This window comes from Scyliorhinus torazame, chromosome 7, assembly GCF_047496885.1.
Source record: "Scyliorhinus torazame isolate Kashiwa2021f chromosome 7, sScyTor2.1, whole genome shotgun sequence".
Classification (NCBI taxonomy): Eukaryota; Metazoa; Chordata; class Chondrichthyes; order Carcharhiniformes; family Scyliorhinidae; genus Scyliorhinus; species Scyliorhinus torazame.
The window spans coordinates 189,539,242-189,555,961 of NC_092713.1; the positions used below are offsets into that span (position 1 = coordinate 189,539,242).

The 16,720-nt window shown below is 48.4% G+C and overlaps 1 protein-coding gene across 1 annotated transcript; it reads left to right on the top strand.

Annotated features, from left to right (window-relative positions):
- The first annotated feature begins 3,756 nt into the window (after window positions 1–3,756).
- LOC140426749 (G-protein coupled receptor 151-like) lies at window positions 3,757–6,706 on the top strand. The gene is made up of 2 exons (XM_072511890.1): window positions 3,757–4,058; window positions 4,278–6,706. Exon 2 carries the CDS (start codon window positions 4,354–4,356, stop codon window positions 5,617–5,619), a length of 1,266 nt encoding a protein of 421 aa, XP_072367991.1. The 5' UTR covers window positions 3,757–4,058; window positions 4,278–4,353; the 3' UTR covers window positions 5,620–6,706.
- Window positions 6,707–16,720: the final 10,014 nt, after the last annotated feature.

The following is a 16,720-nucleotide window of genomic DNA, read 5'->3' on the forward strand; positions in this document are numbered from 1 at the left end:
TAATATCTTCTTTTCAAATCGGAGGCCACATGTTGAGTCTCGGAGTTGGAGAACAGATTAGTGATGGATTTTGTTCAAACACGCTTCAAACTGAATTAATAAAAGGGGCTTCTCAGAACTTACTGCAGCTCAGAAGTTAAAAAGATTTAGCTCACCCTTGCAGGAGATGGACTCTGCATGCTGAAGTTGGACTTCTAAGAGAGATTCTGTGAAGTATTCTGCAACAGTAAGCCTTTAGCTTCCAGGCTTTTCTGTCTGGAGCTTTTTCTCTGCATCCGTAGCTTCAGGTGGGTGCTTCTTTCAGTTTAGAACCTGTTGAAGACTTTTGAAAAAAATGTCAACGTTCTTGTGAGGTTGAGGGTTTTTTGATCCCAAGCTGACACCATAATGCAATTCTGTTGGTTACAGAATGTGTCTGTTAAGGAAGTCTTCATGGTTTTCTGTATGTTAACAGCAGGTCTTTATTAGCTACTTGTAACTACATACAGTAAAGGGTACAGGTAATGAACTGTTTTCATGTCAAAATGTTCACACTGACCCTAGCTCTGGGTTGTGCACCTTCTTACAACACTGTGTGGGTGGTACTGTAGATAGTCCCACAAATACCTTGTATACACCACACTCTTCTACTACAGAGGGCTTTGCAGTTCTGATAAGAGCTTGAATCTGTGGAAAGGTCTGTGTCAGCTTCTGAAGTAAATTCAAGAGTATGCACTTTAAAGACGTTCTGTTAGGTAATTTGGACATTTTGAATTCTCACTCTGTGTACCGGAGTGTGGCGATGCGGGGCTTTTCACAGTTACTTCATGCAGTGTTAATGTAAGCCTACATATGACAACAATAAAGATTATTATTGTAACTTCATTGCAGTGTTAATGTAAGCCTACTTGTGACAATAAAGAGTATTATTATTATTTGGGGAGAGTTCTTTGGAAAACCAGACTTGTAAATGTTTTATAAACATAGTACTGCCATCTGGTATTGGTACTTGTATGGGTCGAACTCGCAGCTGATTTTAAGTTGATGGGGAAGCGCTGTTCTTGCAGTTTGGTGAGGAGTATCCCGCCTCTCGGAATCATGCTAATTTACATTGTGGCGGATGGTTATCATTTGGATCTATTTCTGAAGCGCTTTGAGGCATATTAATACCTTAAAAACGCTTTATACACGCAATCCGCCATTCCCTTACCGTACTACTTGAACTGGCGATTAGAATATTAAGGAAATTGTTCAAAGTCATTTTTACATATTTCTACCGATAAGAAATCTGCCTTGCGCCCATTAAATAGGATTGCCTCAAATTTTGGACGAAATCAAAACGCAAAGAATAGAACCTCTCACACACCTTCAAACACCTATTCTTGTTTCATTAACGAGTAATTGCAGGTAGCGGAGACTCACAGACACAGACTTGACATCTACCGTTTGCTTTTAATCGTGCACTTGCTGTGTAACATTGACAATAGATCCTAAAGTAATCTCATATTAATACAAATCTTTCAGGAGAACAGCGCCGAGTCCGCCCTAAACTAACAATCTCCTTTGATTATCCTCTGCTTTTATTGTTGGATCCTTTTCAATGGCTTTGCCTTTGAAGCCATCAAAATATACAGTTTTCACTTCCATGGGGGCACGAGAAAGCGTATGCGGGATATTGTGAGGGTGGGAGTTTGGAGAAATATATCAGTCTAAATAAAATACATTCATGCTTTGAATGAAAATGTCTTTATTATCATTTAAAGGCATTAGAGTAGGTGCAAGAAGATCGACAAAGATGATTCCAGAAATGCGTGGGTATACAGCTCAAGCATTGATAAACTTATCTCTTGAAAAACAAACCTGGTTATTAATTTAAAGATTATGAACAGTTTTGATACAGAGAGACTATTTCCATTTGTGGACAGGAGCATAACTGATGGATATAAGATAGTCTCCAAGAAATCCAATAGGGAAGAAACTGCTTTGCCCAAAGGGTGGTGGGAACGCGGAACTTGTTATCACAGGGAGTGGTTGAAGTGAATATTACAGATGCATTTAAAGCGGAGTTTCACAGACTCATGAGGGAGAATGGAATAGAGGGTTCTGAAGATAGGTGTAGATGAGGAAAGATGGGAGGCTTGAGAGGGGCCGGCATGGGCTGGTTGGGCTGAATGGCCTGGGTTTGTGCTGTATGACCTATGTAATTGTACCTTACCTTTAACCTCAGTCTTTCCACTGGGATTTTGATTTAGAGGTGTTCAATCATAATTACACCGTTGGTCGCGCCAATGGCTCCTCAACCAATAACAGGAGCTCACCCAAAATGTGTGACCAAATTTGCGTCAATTCCTAATCGCCTGTCACCTCTGTGCTGGCTGGTCTATATCAGTTCTTGGTCTGAATGACTGCGTTCCAAAATCTCATCCCTGTTTTCCATTTTCATAAACGCTGGTTAGACTCCAACTAGAGTATTGCGGCCAATTCTTATAGCACGCTTCCTGGAGGATGGTCAATACCTTAGAGAGGGTGCAGAGCAGATTTACTAACTTGATGCCAAGGCTGAAAGGATTTAAGTGGAGAATCTGGGGTTGCTCTTCTTAGAGCAGTGTAGGTTACCGGGGTGAGGAAGTGTTGACAATAAATCAAGAGAAATTCCTTTCCAGTGGCACAAGGATTGACAACCAAAGTAATGAAAGATTTATGGAGATTGGTAAAAGAACCAGAGGAGACACATGGAAACATTTTGTTTAAATGCAATGGTTCTGATTCTGATATTTATTCTGATCTGGGTTCACTGCCTGAAAACGGAGGGGGAGGGGGGTGTTGGAAGCAGAACCAATAATAATGGTTGAATGTGAATTAATTAAATAGCTCTAAAAGGGGCAAGTGCTGGTAAATACAACGGACAGGGACTAATGGGATAGCTCTTTCAAAGAACTGGCTTGATGGAGCAAATGGCCTTTTCTGTGCTATATCAACCTATCATCCGACCAAATTTCACACGGCTTGCTCCCCCTCTTATTCTCTGTCTTTGCACTTGTCCCCAAGTGCAATCAGTGGTCTTGCCTTCAGCCGCTGAGTCCCTCGCCACCTCTGTCTCCTCTTTAAGATGCTCCTTAAAACTTACATCATTGACCAAATGTATTTTGTTACTTATTAATATTCGTCCACGGAATGTGGGTGTTGCTGGCTAAGACAACACTTATTGTCCATCCCGAATTGTCTTTCTGAAGGAGGTGGTGAGCTGTCTTTTTGAGCCGCAGCCGTCCATATGCTACAGGTACACCGGCAGTGCTGTTGGGGAGGGAGTTCCAGGGTTTTGACCTAGCCACAGTGAAGGAACTGGGTAGTCAGGATGGTGATTGGCTTAGAGGGGAATTTCCAGGTGGTGGGATTCCCAGGTATCTGCTGCTCATGTCCTTCTAGATGGTCGTGGTTGTGGGTTTGGAAGCTGCTGTCGAAGGAGCCTTGGTGAGTTACTGCAGTGCATTTTGACATACAACTGTCACTGCGTTGGTGGTGCAGGGAGTGAATGTTTGTGGAGGGGGGAGCAATCAAGCGGGCTGCTTTGTCCTGAATTGTGTTATTGGAGCTGCACTCATCCGGGTAAGTGAAGAGTATTCCATCACACTCCTGACTTGTGCCTTGTAGAGGCTTTGGGGAGTCAGGAGGTGAGTTACTTCTTCTAATTCCTCCTTCTCTGGCTGAGTGTAATTTATTTCTCTGATCGTTCTGAAGTGAAACTCCTTGCGATGTTTTACTCTGAGGGACGCCTTTTACAACATGTACTTGTTGAAAAAGCATGCCTGCTAATATACATTTTCAGATCTTTATTTATAACACGAGCGCCGACTCCCTGACACCTAACCCGGGGCAGACATTCCCTTCACTGTGTTTCAATCTGGGATTTATCCAGAAAGAGCAAAGCAAAGCGCTGCCTCACAGGGAAAACCTACCTTTCAACATAGTCAACAAGCAGGTTCCGCATTTCCAAAGGAAGAAAAGGTGCACGTTGTTAGCTGCTTTAGACAAATCGGAATTAATCGCGCTGGGACCAGGAATGAGCTGGTGATTGACAGGTCAGAAATAAATCAAACTCCAATATTACATTATAAGGTTGCATAGAATCTCTAATCAGATTAATGTTGGGAGGGTTTCTTTTCAAAATAGAAAGAAAATGCCTTAATCTGAAAAGATATGCATGATTGATGAAGTGGGAAGGTCTTTCAGTGCATTTTAATTGCCTCCCCCCCGAAGCTGTGGTGTATTTATTCGACTTGCACATTTATGTTTTCCAGGTCGCTGCCAATCTCCCAGCCTGGGCATTAGCTTCGCTGAGAAGTGAGCGAGTGGGAGAGAGAGAGGGAGAACTCAATGGAGAAAGTTCCAGTCCGGGAGAGTGCTTTCAGCTCCTCCAATGGCTCCAGCCCCCTGGCTCACTGGGCTGCGGGTTCCCAGGACATTGACTCCCCGGGGCTGAGAGTGGCCCTGCCGGTGGCCCTGGCCGCTATCTGCCTGGTGGGCTTCGCTGGTAACGGGCTGGTGGCCGCCGTGCTGATCCGCGGCGCCAGGAGGGGCAAGAGCTCGCTGATCAACTCGCTGATCCTGAACGTGAGCCTGGCCGACCTGCTGCTGGTGTCGGTGTGCGGTCCCCTCCGGGCGGCCGCCCTGGCCACTCCCGCCTGGACCCTGGGCTGGTTCGTCTGCAAGTCGGCCGACTGCTTCCTGCACAGCTGCCTGGCCGCCAAGAGCTTGACGGCGGCCGCGCTGGCCAAAGCCTGCTTCATGTACGTGAGCCGGCAGCCCTGCAAAGCGGTGCAGGTGCAGCAGCGCAGGGTGGCCGCCCTGCTACTCTCCATCTGGGCACTGGCCCTGGCGCTGCCCCTGCCCCAGTGGCCGGCTGCCAGCCTGCTCCGCGGCCAGGGGGGCAGGCTGCTGTGTGTGTCCCAGCGCCCGGGCCGGCCGGCCAGCTTCCTGGGGCTCTTTGCCAGGCTGTACCCGGCCCTGGTGTACTGCGCCCCGCTGCTCGCCGCCTTCCTGTACCACTGGCGAGCCCTGCGGTGCTGCAGCCGCCAGCTGCGCTCGCAGGCCAGGGGCAGGCGCCTTACCCTCATGCTCCTGGCCAGCAGCCTGGCATTCGCTGCCCTCTGCGCCCCCGAGTGGGTGGTGTGGCTGTGGGCCCGGCTCTGGGGGCCCCCGCCCCCTCCCGCCGCCCTTGCCCTCCTCTCCCAGCTGCTGCTCTTCAGCCTCTCCTCCGCCCAGCCCCTCATCTTCGTCGCCCTGTCCGAGGAGTTCAAGGAGGGTTTCCTGGGGCTGTGCAAGCGGCTGGTGGTCGCTCAGCCCCAGGCCCCGGAGGCCCCCCCGCCCAGCCAGCGGCGGCAGAGCTGCACCCAGGGCGCGGTGCCCGCCTCGCCCCCTGCCCGCCACGAGAAATCCGTCCAAGTCCCCGAGCTGGAGCCCGCTCCCGCCAAGCTGGAGAGTCCGGCCAGCAAGACGGCCAACCTGGTCCTCACCGACATGGAACAGTTCTGGCACGACCGGCAGAACGCTCCCGCCACTGCACAGGAAGATCCCATCCCCTGGGAGCACCAAGACCAACTGGAAGTTTCAGCTTGCCCCGAGGCCAGTGCCAAGATGTGAACGCCCCACCCCCCCCCCACCAAGGAAGATGGTCGGTAACTGTTGAATTGGGGGTGGGTAGGGGGATTTAAAACCAGAACGATTTTGCCAATGAGATCCGGGTGGGGAGGGGGGTTATTGATAGAATCCAATTCCTGGAAACCAGGAATGATGCTGAACTGAGTGTTGGGCGAGTGAGCATTACTGCTTTTGACTCTCGGATCTCTTCGAGTTTTGGACTTTTTGAATTCTGAATCAAGCAAACCAAGAAGAAACTGCTCGGACACTCTGTACCTGCTCCCGTGTTTTGTATTGTGCAGAGTATCCCAACATCTGTGAAATGTCGCCGAGTGAATCTTGAGATTGGTGCCGATCACAATTGGATGGGGGAGGTCTGGAGGGGCCGAATGGCTTCCTACTGCTGCAAGTACCACAGGCGGTGGCTATGCCGAGTTCTCTGTTTTACACCTATCTAGCGGTGACCGTCTGTACTGTGCGTGCCATTAAATGTGTACTCAACCTCGGAGGAAATATCGTATCATCTGGACCACCTCGAATTGGATTTCGTCCCTTCCAAGGTGTGAAATAAACCGCTTATAAGCAAGTCCGGATGCTTTTTTCAAGGTCACTCAAGTGTTTGTATAAAGACTGACTGTTTTGGCAACAATGAATTAACGGTAATTGTGTTGCGATTGGATTTCAACAGTATCAGTGAACTATTTGTCAATGGACTCTGGTTTTAGAAATCTTTTTTTTTTACCCTTCTCAAAGCTGTCCCGTGTGAATTTGAAGTCAGTTTATATTTCAGTCAGTGCCTGGGACTTCTTGACCACTTGTATTTTGATCGTTTAAATGATTGTTGTACAATGAAGTTGTTCGGTAAAAAGACATTGTGTTACTCCGGTTCGGGCTTTCTATTTGTAAATAAAACATTTTCCATATGGGTTATAACCTGTAACAAGAGAATGGTTTGTTGAAACTTAAATGTTGCAGAATATAAAGCAAGCGATGTTTAAATGTAATTGTTTTGCCTCGGTGAATGCAGTAATGAAGTGTAAACAAATATTACTTGTTGATACTCGGGTCCATAATAAATAGATTTGTCGTATTCCGGTGCGTTTTCGAATTTCGGAACATTTTGCTTCTCATTGCAGAGAACCGAAGCTAATCGTGGAAATACATTCGTATTGTGTTAATGTTTAGTTAATATTTCCCAACCAGAAACGACCGCAATTGAACCCGATTAGAATACAATGCCAGGTTCTCCAGTTGCTATTTTGCTGGTCTCTTTCAATCTAAGTCAGTCATTTTTAGACGGATAGAGGGAACTCTTATCTGTGAGCGGCTTTAACTGGAATAATGCACGCTTTGACAAGTGGAGAGGAGTGAGCTCTGAAGTAACAGAACTTGTGGAACAGTAGTAGAACATTTTAAAGTGTCCAAAGTGCCCATCCAAGCTGTCCTTAAGGGCCTCTGCCAACAGCGTAAATGAGACGTGGGAATGTAGAGACAGGCATGGCCAGAACTTCCTTTACCGGAAACAAGCACATTGCAAACACTAAACAACCGAAATGTATCGATGAATTTATTCGAGCAATTTTCAATTTTAACCAGTGGTCACACAACAATTTTAAAAATAAAATGCACAATCTTACTAATTATTCTGGTATGATATGTTGTTCTCCGTATGATTCTGCTTAATGCAGAAACTGCAGTGTCGAGGATCGCCCTTAATGTTGGTTGAGTGGGATGATGCTACTCATGTACACCATAAAGGCCTTATATCATGTAATAAAACATTTTGCTGTTTATTTTTCCCGTCAGAATCAGCTGGCAATACAAAATCAATCTTCAAGTTTGCACCTATTTTACTCCCTTACTGAAACAATGCTTTTTGTCTGTGCTTTTGTCAATGGCTAAACTGGCCTTGGATGCCCTGTTGTGTAGTTGTTACAACAAAATGATGGACATCCAAAATCTCTTGTCCTCCCCTCCCCATGAGGGGACATTTTAAACAGCAAGAAATCTGTGCAAAGCAATCAAGAATACCTTAACCTCTGACGGTTGTGCTAGCTAAACCATTTCCTTCCACTCCAAGCAGATAAAAGTGTAATGCTCCAAGCTTAGAGGACTTGTCAGGCACCCACGTATATCTTGGGCAATTATGAAATCAATTAATTTCAAGAGGCCAATCAAGGTAGGTTATACATGACAGCAAACATGATCAAACACTGTAGTACCTGACTTTCCGACAAGCTCACAATACTCTCCCACCCCGTAGACGACATACAACAGCTACTGGGGCAACTAAAGCGTTTAATCCCCCCACCTTCTCCAAAGTTGTTTTAACTATTATTTTGGTTACAACAGAGATTTGGGGGCGTTGAAGCTTGTCAGTGCTGCAAGTCATAATGAGCAGCACGGTGGTTAGCAGTGCTGGCTCACAGAGTCAGGGACTTGGGTTCGATTCTGACCTTGAAAATGAAAAAATGAAAATCGCTTGTCACGAGTAGGCTTCAATGAGGTTACTGTGAAAAGCCCCTAGTCGCCACATTCCGGCGCCTGTTCGGGGAGGCTGGTACCTTGGGTGACTGCGTGGAGTCTGCACATTTTCCCAGTGTCTGCGTGGGTTTTCTCCAGGTGCTGTGCTTTCCTCCCACAGTCCAAAGATGTGCAGGTTAGGTGGATTGGCCATGTTAAATTGTCCCTTAGTGTCCAAAAGGTTAGGTGGGGTTACGGTGATAAGGTGGGGATGTGTGCCTAGGTAGAATCCTCTTTCAGAGAGTTGGTGCAGACTCGATGGGCCGAATGACCTCCTTCTGCACCAAGGATTCTATTAAAATACAATAGGGATTCTATAAAGTAGGCATGTGAGCTAATGGCCAATGTCTCCAACCTTCAATGTCTAGGAGAGTCTGGAGCATGGCAACTATTTGAAGTGATGGAGTCTGTTACCCCTAAAACCTGTCCCCTCTGAGCACTGATGGGTTAGGTTAGAAACAAACAAACAAAGAAAAGTACAGCACAGGAACAGGCTCTTCGGCCCTCCAAGCCTGTGCTGTCCATCTAAACTAAAATCTTCGACACTTCCTGGGTCCGTATCCCTCTTCCCATCCTATTCATATATTTATCAAGATGCCCCTTAAATGTCACTATCATCCCTGCTTCTACCACCTCCTCCAGCAGAGAGTTCCAGGCACCCACTACCCTCGGTGTAAAAAAACCTGCCTTGTACATCTCCACTAAATCTTGCCCCTTGCATCTTAAACCTATGCCCCCTAGCAATTGACCCCTCTGCCCTGGGAAAAAGCCTCTGACTATCCACTCTGTCTATGCCCCTCATAATTTTGTAGACCTCTACCAGGTCACCCCTCAACCTCCGTCACTCCAGTGAGAACAAAGAGTTTATTCAACCATTCCTCATAGCTAATGCCCTCCATACCAGGCAACATTCTGGTAAATCTCTTCTGCACCCTCTCTAAAGCCTCCACATCCTTCTGGTAGTGTGGCGACCAGAATTCAACACTATACTCCAAATGTGACCGAACTAAAGTTCTATACAGCTGCAACATGACTTGCTAATTCTTATACTCAATGCCCCGGCCAATGAAGGCAAGCATGCCGTATGCCTTCTTGACTACCTTCTCCACCTGTGTTGCCCCTTTCTGTGACCTGTACACCTAGATCTCTCTGACTTTCAATACTCTTGAGGGTTCTACCATTCACTGTATATTCCCTATCTGCATTAGACCTTCCAAAATGCATTACCTCACATTTGTCCGGATTAAACTCCATCTGCCATCTCTCCGCCCAAGTCTCCAAACAATCTAAATCCTGCTGTATCCTCCGACAGTCCTCATCGCTATCCGCAATTCCACCAACCTTTGTGTCGTCTGCAAACTTACTAATCAGACCGGTTACATTTTCCTCCAAATAATTTATATATACTACGAACAGCAAAGGTCCCAGCACTGATCCCTGCTGAACGCCACTAGTCACAGCCCTCCAATTAGAAAAGCACCCTTCCATTGCTACTCTCTGCCTTCTATGATCTAGCCAGTTCTGTATCCATCTTGTCAGCTCACCCCTGATCCCGTGTGACTTCACCTTTTGTACCAGTCTACCATGAGGGACCTTGTCAAAGGCCTTACTGAAGTTCATATAGAAAACATCTACTGCCCTACCTGCATCAATCATCTTTGTGACCTCTTCGAAACAAAACAATGCTGCCTCTCGCTAATACGTCCATTTGCTTCCAAATGGGAGTAGACCCTGTCTCGAAGAATTCTCTCCAGTAATTTCTCTACCACTGACGTAAGGCTCACCGCCCCGTCGTTCCCTGGATTATCTTTGCTACCCTTCTTAAACAAAGGAACAACATTGGCTATTCTCCAGTCCTCCGGGACATCACCTGAAGACAGTGAGGATCCAAAGGTTTCTGTCAAGGCCTCAGCAATTTCCTCTCTAGCCTCCTTCAGTATTCTGGGTAGATCCCATCAGGCCCTGCGACTTAACTACCGTAATATTTTTCAAGACGCCCAACACGTCGTCTTTTTGGATCTCAATGTGACCCAGGCTATCTACACACCCATCTCCAGACTCAACATCTACCAATTCCTTCTCTTTGGTGAATACTGATGCATAGTATTCATTTAGTACCTCACCCATTTCCTCTGGCTCCACACATAGATTCCCTTGCCTATCCTTCAGTGGGCCAACCCTTTCCTTGGCTACCCTCTTGCTTTTTATGTACGTGTAGAAAGCCTTGGGATTTTCCTTAACCCTATTTGCCAATGACTTTTTGTGACCCATTCTAGCCCTCCTGACTCGTTGCTTAAGTTCCTTCCTACTTTCCTTATATTCCACACAGGCTTTGTCTGTTCCCAGCCTTCTAGCCCTGACAAATGCCTCCTTTTTCTTTTTGACGAGGCCTACAATATCTCTCGTTATTCAAGGTTCCCAAAATTTGCCGTATTTATCCTTCTTCCGCACAGGAACATGCTGGTCCTGAATTCCTTGCTACTGACATTTGAAAGCCTCCCTCATGTCAGATGTTGATTTACCCTCAAACATCCGCTCCCAATCTAGGTTCTTCAGTTCCCACCTAATATTGTTATAATTAGCCTTCCCCCAATTTAGCACATTCACCCTAGGACCACTCTTATCCTTGTCCACCAGCACTTTAAAACTTACTGAGTTGTGGTCACGGTTCCCCAAATGCTCCCCTACTGAAACTTCTACCACCTGACTAGGCTCATTCCCCAATACCAGATCCAGTACAGCCCCTTCCCGAGTTGGACTATCTACGTATTGTTTTAAGAAGCCCTCCTGGAGGCTCCTTATAAACTCTGCTCCGTCTAAGTCTCTAGCACTAAGTGAGACCCAGTCAATATTGGGGAAGTTGAAATCTCCCATCACCACAACCCTGTTGTTTTTACTCTTTTCCAAAACCTGTCTACCTATCTGTTCCTCTATCTCCCGCTGGCTGTTGGGAGGCCTGTAGTAAACCTCCAACATTGTGACTGCACCCTTCTTATTCCTGATCTCTACCCAAATTGCCTCACTGCCCTCTGAGGTGTCCTCCCGTAGTACAGCTGTGATATTCTCCTTAACCAGTAGTGCAGCTCCGCCACCCCTTGTACATCCCCCTCTATCCCACCTGAAACATCTAAATCCTGGAACGTTTAGCTGCCAATCCCGTCCTTCCCTCAACCAGGTCTCTGTAATGGCAACATCATAGTTCCAAGTACTAATCCAAGATCGAAGTTCATCTGCCTTACCCGTAATACTTCTTGCATCAAAACATATGCACTTCAGACCACCAGACACACTGTTTTCAGCAACATCTCCCTCTCTGCTCTTCCTCAGAGCCATACTGGCCCTATTCCCTAGTTCTCCATTAATGCTTTCACCTTCTGACCTATTGCTCCGGTACCCACCCCCCTGCCATACTAGTTTAAACCCTCCCATGTGACACTAGCAAACCTCATGGCCAGGATATTTATGCCTCTCCAGTTTAGATGCAACCCGTCCTTCTTATACAGGTCACACCTGCCCCGAAAGAGCTCCCAGTGGTTCAGAAAACGGAAACCCTCCCTTCTGCACTAGCTCTTTAGCCACATGTTTAGCTGCTCTATCTTCCTATTTCTAGCCTCACTGGCATGTGGCACAGGGAGTAATCCCGAGATTACAACCCTAGAGGTTCTGTCTTTTAACTTTCTGCCTAGCTCCCTGAACTCCTGCTACAGGACCTCATGCCCCTCCCTGCCTATGTCGTTAGTACCAATATGTACAATGACCTCTGCCTGTTTGCCCTCCCCCTTCAGGATGCCCACTACCCGTTCTGAGACATCCTGGACCCTGGCACCAGGGAGGCAACATACCATCCTGGAGTCTCTTTCACGTCCACAGAAGCGCCTATCTGTGCTCCTGACTATAGAGTCCCCTATTACTATTGCTCTTCTGCGCTTTGGCCCTCCCTGCTGAACATCAGAGCCAGCCGTGGTGCCACTGCTGCTGCTCTTTTCACCTGATAGGCTACCCCCCCCCCCCCGACTGTATCCAAAGGGTATACCTGTTCGAGATGGGGACAACCACAGGGGATTCCTGCACTGACTGCCTACCCCTTCCGGGGTCACCCATTTCTCTGCCTGCACCTTGGGCGTGACCACATTTATAAAGCTGCTATCTATGACGCTTTCCGCCACCTGCATGCTCCTAAGTGCATCCAACTGCTGCTCCAACCAAACCATGCGGTCTGTGAGGAGCTCTAGTTGGGTGCACTTTCTGCAGATGAAGCATTCCGGGCCGCTGGAAGCCTCCCGGACCTGCCACATCTCAGTCAGAGCACAGCACCCCTCTAACTGACATTGCGTCAATTAATTAGTAAATTAAAAAAAAAGTTAGTTAGCTATATGTTTCCTAGCACTAGATTTCTACTATAAATGTGAAAGCTAAATACAGTACTCTCCGATCTCTGGCTTAGATACCCCTCTAATTTATAATTAAGTAATTATGTTTAATTAGTTTAACAATGTTTAATTTTTAAATTTAGTGTAGATTCCCAACCAGCCAATCAGGTCACAGCTTTACTGTGATGTCACTTCAGTTTCCCCCCCCCCCCCCACAATTTGAAAAGGCAATAAAAAATAAATATAAAGGATTTCCGGGTGCGGCGATGACCAGCTGAGTCGCACGTTTCGGCAGCTCCCGGTGGAACGGACTTTTGGGCTCTTGATAGGAGCCCCAACGGCAATTTTAACGGCTAAAAACACCGTGCGGTAAACCAGAAGGGAATTCCCCCTGGACACGGATGGAAAAAGGAGAGGAAAGTGGCCGGATTGCAGCAGATCCTTTGGAACAGCGGCAAGGAAGGCAAGCAAAAACCAAGATGGCGTCGGAAGGTGGCAGTTTCACATGGGGCCCTGAACAACAAGAGTTCTTGAAATGCTGCATGGAAGAGATAAAAAAGGAAATGAAGAAAGAGCTGTTGGCCCCGATACTACAGGCGATCGAAGGGCTAAAGGAGGAACAAAAGACCCAGGAGCGGGAGCTTCGGGTCGTGAAGGCGAAGGCAGCCGAGAATGAGGACGATATACAGGGCCTGGTGGTGAAGACGGAGATACAGGAGGCACATCAGAAACGATGTGTGGAGAGGCTGGAGGCACTGGAGAACAACGCAAGGAGGAACAACCTGAGGATTCTTGGTCTTCCTGAAGGTGTGGAGGGTGCGGACGTTGGGGCATATGTGAGCACGATGCTGCACTCGTTAATGGGAGCGGAGGCCCCGGCGGGTCCGTTGGAGGTGGAGGGAGCATAGCGAGTTATGGCGCGAGGACCGAGAGCAGGAGAAACTCCCAGAGCCATAGTGGTGAGATTCCTCCGTTTTAAGGATAGAGAAATGGTCCTTAGATGGGCGAAGAAAACCCGGAGCAGTAAATGGGAGAACGCGGTGATCCGCGTTTATCAAGACTAGAGTGCGGAGGTGGCGAGAAGGAGGGCGAGCTTTAATCGGGCCAAGGCGGTGCTTCATAAAAAGAAGATAAAATTTGGAATGCTGCAACCGGCAAGACTGTGGGTCACATATCAAGGGAGGCACCACTACTTTGAGACGGCGGATGAAGCGTGGACTTTTATTGTAGAAGAAAAACTGGAATGAGTGGATTATTAAAAAGAACGTTTGGACAAAGTGGTGGGGCGAATGTGGGGGGCGAAGAGGGGTTTTATGTTCTAATCCTGCGGTGTGGTAACTTTTCTCTCTCCCACAGGGGGTGATGGGGGGAGGTGGGGAGGGAGAGATGGGGCGTTGGCCATGGGGGGCGGGGCCAAGGGAGAAGCGCGGGCTTGGCTCCCGCGCTATGATAATTATGGCGGGAATAGAGAAGCAGGAAGGAGGGGGCGTCGCACGGTGCGAGCCGTGGTCACGGGGGGAAGCCGAGGTCAGCCAGAGTTTGCTGACTTCTGGGAGCAACATGGGGGGAGTAATTACGCTAGCGGGGGGTCCAGCGGGGGGGGTGGGAGGGGGGAATTACTGGGTTGCTGCTGCTGGGGAAAGGGGGGAGCGGGTACGGGAGAAGATGGGCGGGGGGGCACCGCCTGGGGGAGATACAGCTGCGTGGGAACTGGGTGAGAAGCTGGAAAAAGATGATGGCTAATCGGCAAGGGGGGGGGGGGGGGGTGGGAAGCCCCCCAACTCGGCTGATCACGTGGAACGTGAGAGGGCTGAACGGGCCGATAAAGAGGGCACGGGTACTCGCACACCTTAAGAAACTTAAAGCAGATGTGGTTATGTTACAGGAAACGCACCTGAAACTGATAGACCAGGTTAGGCTGCGCAAAGGATGGGTGGGGCAGGTGTTCCATTCGGGGCTAGATGCGAAAAACAGGGGGGTGGCTATATTAGTGGGGAAGCGGGTAATGTTCGAGGCAAAGACTATAGTGGCGGATAACGGGGGCAGATACGTGATGGTGAGTGGCAAACTACAGGGAGAGACGGTGGTTTTGGTAAACGTGTATGCCCCGAACTGGGATGATGCCAATTTTATGAGGCGGATGCTAGGACGCATTCCGGACCTAGAGACGGGAAAGCTGATAATGGGGGGAGACTTTAACACGGTGTTGGAACCAGGGCTGGATAGGTCGAAGTCCAGGACTGGAAGGAGGCCGGCAGCAGCCAAGGTGCTTAAAGATTTTATGGAGCAGATGGGAGGGGTAGACCCGTGGAGATTCAGTAGACCTAGGAGTAAGGAGTTCTCGTTTTTCTCCTATGTTCATAAAGTCTACTCGCGCATAGACTTTTTTGTGCTGGGTAGGGCATTGATCCCGAAGGTGAGGGGAACGGAGTATACGGCTATAGCCATTTCGGATCACGCCCCACACTGGGTGGACTTGGAGATAGGGGAGGAAACAGGAGGGCGCCCACCCTGGAGAATGGGCATGGGACTAATGGCGGATGAGGGGGTGTGTCTAAGGGTGAGGGGATGTATTGAAAAGTACTTGGAACTCAATGACAATGGGGAGGTCCAGGTGGGAGTGGTCTGGGAGGCGTTGAAGGCGGTGGTTAGGGGGGAGCTGATATCAATAAGGGCACATAAAGGGAAGCAGGAGAGTAAGGAACGGGAGCGGTTGCTGCAAGAACTTTTGAGGGTGGACAGACAATATGCGGAAGCACCGGAGGAGGGATTGTACAGGGAAAGGCAAAGGCTGCATGTGGAATTTGACTTGCTGACTACAGGCACTGCAGAGGCACAATGGAGGAAGGCACAGGGTGTACAGTATGAATATGGGGAGAAGGCGAGCAGGTTGCTGGCACACCAATTGAGGAAAAGGGGAGCAGCGAGGGAAATAGGGGGAGTGAGGGACGAGGAAGGAGAGACGGAGCGGGGAGCGGAGAGAGTGAATGAAGTGTTTGAGACATTTTATAAAAAATTATATGAAGCTCAACCCCCGGATGGGAGGGAGAGAATGATGGACTTTTTGGATCGGCTGGAAATTCCCAAGGTGAAAGAGCAGGAAAGGGTGGGACTGGGAGCACAGATCGAGGTAGAAGAAGTGGTGAAAGGTATTAGGAGCATGCAGACGGGAAAGGCCCCGGGACCGGACGGATTCCCAGTCGAATTCTATAGAAAATATTTGGACTTGCTCGCCCCGGTACTGACGAGGACCTTTAATGAGGCAAAGGAAAGGGGACAACTGCCCCCCGACTATGTCTGAAGCAACGATATCGCTTCTCTTAAAGAAGGAAAAGGACCCGCTACAATGCGGGTCCTACAGACCAATTTCCCTCCTAAATGTGGATGCCAAGGTCCTGGCCAAGGTAATGGCAATGAGAATAGAGGAATGTGTCCCGGGGGTGGTCCACGAGGACCAAACTGGGTTTGTGAAGGGGAGACAGCTGAACACGAATATACGGAGGTTGTTAGGGGTAATGATGATGGCCCCACCAGAGGGAGAAACAGAGATAGTAGTGGCGATGGATGCCGAGAAAGCATTTGATAGAGTGGAATGGGATTATTTGTGGGAGGTGTTGAGGAGATTTGGTTTTGGAGAGGGGTATGTTAGATGGGTGCAGCTATTGTATAGGGCCCCAGTGGCGAGCGTGGTCACGAATGGACGGGGATCGGCATATTTTCGGCTCCATAGAGGGACAAGGCAGGGATGCCCTCTGTCCCCATTATTGTTTGCACTGGCGATTGAGCCCCTGGCGATAGTGTTGAGGGGTTCCAAGAAGTGGAGGGGAGTACTTAGGGGAGGAGAAGAACACCGGGTATCTTTGTATGCGGACGATTTGCTACTATATGTGGCGGATCCGGCGGAGGGGATGCCAGAAATAATGCGGATACGTGGGGAGTTTGGGGATTTTTCAGGGTATAAATTAAACATGGGGAAGAGTGAGTTGTTTGTGGTGCATCCAGGGGAGCAGAGTAGAGAAATAGAGGACCTACCGTTGAGGAAGGTAACAAGAGACTTTCGTTACCTGGGGATCCAGATAGCTAAGAATTGGGGCACATTGCACAGGTTACATTTAACGCGGTTGGTGGAACAGATGGAGGAAGATTTCAAGAGATGGGATATGGTAGCCCTGTCAATGGCAGGGAGGGTGCAGGCGGTTAAGATGGTGGTC

What these genes read in the sequence shown, in the direction of transcription:
- LOC140426749 (XM_072511890.1), top strand. Translation starts at nt 4,354, where the DNA reads ATGGAGAAAGTTCCAGTCCGGGAGAGTGCTTTCAGCTCCTCCAATGGC.